Source organism: Mus caroli, unplaced genomic scaffold (assembly GCF_900094665.2).
Source record: "Mus caroli unplaced genomic scaffold, CAROLI_EIJ_v1.1 scaffold_16298_1, whole genome shotgun sequence".
Classification (NCBI taxonomy): domain Eukaryota; kingdom Metazoa; phylum Chordata; class Mammalia; order Rodentia; family Muridae; genus Mus; species Mus caroli.
Genome location: NW_018388959.1, coordinates 13,179 through 19,015, shown reverse-complemented (window position 1 = coordinate 19,015; position 5,837 = coordinate 13,179). Strand labels below are relative to the sequence as shown.

General features: G+C 37.2%; 1 protein-coding gene across 1 annotated transcript; it reads right to left on the bottom strand.

The window, feature by feature from the left end:
- Positions 1-1,802: 1,802 nt before the first annotated feature.
- On the bottom strand, positions 1,803-2,741 carry LOC110287868 (olfactory receptor 1468-like). Its single transcript, XM_021154374.1, has one exon. It carries the CDS (start codon positions 2,739-2,741, stop codon positions 1,803-1,805), a length of 939 nt encoding a protein of 312 aa, XP_021010033.1.
- Between the last annotated feature and the right edge of the window lie 3,096 nt (positions 2,742-5,837).

The following is a 5,837-nucleotide window of genomic DNA, read 5'->3' as shown; positions in this document are numbered from 1 at the left end:
TGTCTTTAATGAGTTATACAGAATTTGGACCCCTCTTGTGATGTAGGGTACCTAAAGCCCAGGGATGACAACAGGGGGATCTGAGTAGGCTTGATGCATGAGCACACTATTCCTTTATCTGCAAATATAATAAAGGTGATCGAGATCATGAAGCAGAAACTGGCTTAATCTCTGCAGAGCTGGGTAAATTCAGGAAAATAAGCAGATGTCTCGAAGTCAGCTGGAATTTCAGTTTTATGAAAGATAGGTTTTTCAGGTATGATACATTTCTTCTTTTCTTAATTATACTTTATTAGTATCTGCTTCATGGTCATCATGTAACCTGGTTGATATTGTTGTGTTTATTATTGTTACTGTGCAACAAAAGCCATCAAAAAATGAGCAGGCCCTTCCTTCCTAACACAGCCTGTGGATGTCACAGTAAAATGTGGGGTAGGAGCCGTCGGAAATGACAGCTCCTTTTTAAATGGCAGCACCACATCTCAGCCTGCTTCTGTTACAGGAGCTGTCCACTGTAGTAAAAATATTAATTAATCCTGGCACTGGGGTTTTCCTTCCTTGACCAGCCAATGTTTGCTTTAACTTGAAGCCTTCTCCAGAAGGGGGAATCACAGAAATCAGAGACAGATCTAGAATAGAAATAAACTTGATTAAAAAATATCAACTAAATTATTTCTATGATTATCTGTTATACTCATAATTTGGTGTCTTGTTCAGATATTATCAGAAACAACTCTTCTATAAGCAAATGGGGGCAGACATAGAGACCCAGAGCCAAACGTTATGCAGAAAAAGCATTTATTTTGACATCTTCAATGAGCCCCTCCTCAGTGATGGGTGAACCCCATGGGGGAGCATGAGGGACGATTGTAGGTATTAGAGGGAGAAAGGATACCAGGAGAAAGGGGTCCTACCAAATCAACTAAATAATGGCTCACAAAGAACCCAAATTCTGAAAAGACAAGCCTGGAGCCTGCAGGACTCCATACCAGGTCCTCTACCCATACATTAGGGCTGTTAGATTAGTATGTTGTGGGAGTATTAAGAACAGAATAGTAAGAACAGTTTTATATCTGAGTCTTTAGACTGCTCTATAGAGTCTTTTTCTCCTATTGCATTGTTCTGTCCATCTTTGATATGAGAGCTTTCACCTTGTCTTAGTGTATAATGATCTGTGTTTAGCTGTCCTCTCTTTGAGGCCTAGATTTTTCAGCACAGGAAAGGGCAAGGGCATAAATTTGGGGGAGATGGGCAGTGGGAGGAGCTAGAATTGGAAGGAGGAGAAACTGTGCCTAGTATGTATTCTATGAAAGAAGAATCTATTTTTTATAATAACAAAGTGGTTTAAGGACTGAAATTAAAAAAAAAAAAATAGGGCTGGTGAGATGGCTCAGTAGGTAAGAGCACCCGACTGCTCTTCCAAAGGTCCGGAGTTCAAATCCCAGAAACCACATGGTGGCTCACAACCATCTGTAATGAAATCTGACTCCCTCTTCTGGAATGTCTGAAGACAGCTACAGTGTACTTACATATAATAAATTAAAAAAGTAAACAGTTTTTTAAAAAAAAATAATAGTTCTGACTAATAATTTTCTAGAACCACACATGCAAGGGAGAGGATGGCATGACTCAATCACTATGGTCACTAACGCTAACATAACTACTTCAGAAAACAACATTTTGCAAATGGGAATATTATATAGAATATTCTTTATGTGGGCCCTCTAGTAAGGATATATTAGGTAGTAATAATATCAATATTTTAGTGAGATAAATTTAAGTAAAAAATCTTTGTTTTGTCATTATAAGGAGATTTTCTTCTTGCAAAGGACTCTGATCAGGGCCTCTTTCATATCTCTGTTCCTCAGGCTATAGATGAAGGGATTCAGCATGGGAGTCACCACTGTGTACATCATGGCCATGGCAATCTTCTTCACAGTAGAGTTATTAGCTGATGGACATAAGTAGAGACCAATAATTGTCCCATAGAACAGTGAAACAACAGACAAATGGGAGCCACAAGTGGAGAAGATCTTTTGTATACCCCGAGTAGATGAAACCTTTAGGATGGAAGAGACAATTCGTACATAGGACACAACAATGAGTAAGAATGGGATGGCAATGACAGGCCCTCCCAAGATAAATATCATTAGTTCATTTATAAAAATGTCAGAGCAGGCCAACTTGAGCAGGGCAGATATGTCACAGAAAAAATGGGGGATTATATTGTCCTCACAGAATGACAATCTAGCCAAGAGTAGAGTGTGCACTATGGAATACATAATGGTAAATACCCATGACAACAGCACCACACACACACAGAACTTAGGACTCATGGTGCTGGTGTAATGCAGAGGGAAGCAGATGGCCACATAGCGATCATAGGCCATGACAACAAGAAGAAAGCTCTCCATAGCACCAAAAACCATTAAAAAGTACATTTGTGTCAGACAACCCACATAGGTGATTGATGTGTCCTGGCTCTGCATGTTCTGCAGCAATTTGGGCACTGTGACAGAGGAAAAGCAGAGGTCAGTGAAGGACAAGTTGCTGAGAAACAAGTACATAGGTGTGTGGAGATGGGAGTCCAGTATTATGAGGGTGATAATGATGAGGTTCCCCAAGACAGTGGTGATGTACATGGCCAGGAACAGTATGTAGAATTCATGCTGGTGATATGGGGGAATGTGCAGACCCAGAAGTAGGAACTGGGAGATGACTGTTTGGTTGTTCATTACCATTCTCTCTCTCCAATATCCCAATGAGAAAATATCATTGTCCCTTAAAATTCAAAATAAAACAAACATATATCTAGGTTATATATTCTACATCAACTAATCTGACAATCATTATAGTAATGATAATCTCAAACTTCAAATAGCTGTAATCATTACAATCATTATTTGTTTTTCTCAACTTATCTTTAACTGGTTTCTATCTCCCATTCTTTTGTAGACAATTTCTGATATTTCTCTCAAGAAACAAAATGGACTAATGTTTTCTTTTCCTACTTACTGCCCATTCTGGGTAACTAGTTTGTTCATTTGTAATTTGTTCGATGTTATTTTGTATATTGATATTCTTGAAGAATTTGTATGACCTTTATCATCATATTTTTATATAAATTTCAAGGCAAACTTTCATACTCTGAAGCATTAGATTGCCATTTCGAACTCAGACACCCATGTCCCTATAACATACAAATTTCTGCTCCACTGTTAACTAATTATATTCCATCCATAGTATGGATGACAGTCATCAAAAACTCACAATCCCCAAGTGAAATTCATGTCTTCACTTTATTGTCTACCAAAGCATTTCTCCATCACCCACCTCTCCACTCTACCATAGTATAAGGAAAGAAATTAAGTTTTGAATTAAAGCTATGTGAATTTAGATCCATTCATTTTTTCCTTACATTGAACTGCTGTCATGCATTATTCAGAGTCTTACCTCCAGTCTTCTCGGATTTCATCCATCCCTTTCTGTGAGATTATATAGATATATGAGGACCACATCTTGTCTTACTGGAACACAGAAGCAGACACAGCTCATGTTCATGTTTTCATGTCTCCTGACCAATCTTTTCTCCTTTAATATGCTTCACAAATGATGTTTCAGTATCTCACAGGTACAAGTGCTATTTCAGCAAATGTTCTCACATGCTTTTCTCTCATTATTAATGCTTGTGTAAGTCACTTTCCCTTCAATATTTTATAGTTGCATTTCTCTTGCCTATCACTTCCTCTTCTGTGTTTCTCCTTCATCTTGTCATTCTCATATGACAGAAATATTGCTTATTACATACTTGACTAAATTTAATCTATCTCTCTATGTGAAATGAGACATTCAGTCAGGTTCTCCACCATCCTAAACATATGGACATAATATTTCCTCAACCATTTAATCTATCTCACTGTCAATTGTAAACTATATGCTGGAAAGGTCACATATAAATCCATTTTGTTTGCTTATTTATGATCATTCTGTATCTCCAAGTAGGGTCAGAACTGGTTATGATGTAGTGTATCATAGTCACATGTACACTTCCTGCTCCAACCTACAGTGATTATGAACAACACTGAATAATGAATCAATAACATGCCTCAAAGCTGACAATGCCAGAGAAATATCAAGAGATCTTAGCAACTCTCTAAGAAATGACTAATCCTTACTGCGTGCACCTTCACAAACTTACAAAGTTTAATTCAGCTGAATGCAGAGTTTGCACATGTACACACTGTGCATTAGAAATTAGCACAATTGTGGGGATATCATATAAGAAAACATCATGTACCACTTAAAAAGATGCTTTCCTTATGTATCCAAAACTTTCTCTTGCATGATGGACATGTATCACCCTGCCCTGTTTCTGCTTCTCCTATAAATTAGTAGAAACTATGTGTTATTTGTGCATGCCTGAAAAAACCAGATTGCAGAGAAATCACCACCAAATGTTATCACCTTTGGACCCAAGAATTTTATGCCTGTTTATATGATAAGCCCACAGTTCTCAAATGAAATAGCACATAAAAATCACAGGGGACATTTGTCTAAAATTTGGTACAACTTAAAGTCATTGTGGATTCTGTAGATACAAAATGTTTGAGTAGTTGTCATTGTATATTTGCACAAACAACTAGATGATATAAATACCACTCTTAGGCATAATCACATACAATAATACCAGTAACATGAAAATTTGGGAACCTGTACAAATAAAATAAATCACCATCTTGTGGTAGATTTGTACAGACTTTGTGAAAAACCCACAGGGGAAAATATAGTAAACTACAGCAATAAATGACATTGACTAGGGATGCTCTTGTTGATGTTGCAATTGTAAGGTATTTAGAGAAAAGGGAATATAATGAATAATTGTACTAGGCATGCCAATTTAAAATCGGGTATATGATGATCATGAAACAAATACTTGCATAGTGTGGAAATGTCTTGGAGACAGAGAAAAGAAGAATGTTATCATACCTGGAATACTGTTCCATATCACACCGGAGATTCATAGCAAGACACATGCTTATTTTCCAAATTGTAAAAAGTTCACCAAGGCTGCATGCATAGTTTTTGGTTCAAGATCCAGGTCACTTTCATTTTTTTATGAGCAGAATTTAGTAGCTTCTGTACTCATCACCTATCTGCATCATCCCGACTCATACTCTCCAGCTGCTATCCCTGGCCCTTATGGTCCCTGAATCCCAGAGGAGTCCATATCCTCTAAAATTCATTAACAATATAGTAATTACCCAGGACCTTTCTAGAACCAATTCACCTCAGGATCTCTAGTGGAGACCAATTATAGTCACCAATCACTCCTTCCTACACTTAGGAGAAGACAGAATTTAAATAAGGATAGCCAATAAAACAAAGAAATAAGTACCAAAAAGAAAGACAAATATATGGAAACGTGCATACTCATTGCACCTTCAGATATTGAACAGAGCTTCTGCTTGAATAAATCACAAATCATTAAGTAGAAAGTAAAGGATTGTGACTACAAAATCTTCCCACATTTCAGACATTATTCAGATAATTAATGTCTCACACAACAAAAGAATTATACAAGTGTTTATATTTTTGGTTGTGAGTCTAGTTTTTGATGGTTTATCCATCTCTCCAGCTCATCCAACAGTAGTATTTAAGCAGGTATGGCCATACAAAACCACATACTCTGGAAGGCGTCCAAGGGCTGCATCTCAATTCCATATGACTGACTACTTGCAAAACAACTTGGGGGAAGATATACAGCCTTCTTGAAAACTTTAAACGTTATCATCTAACTTCCTATGTATGCTAATATGTAAAAAGGGCTGGAATATGGC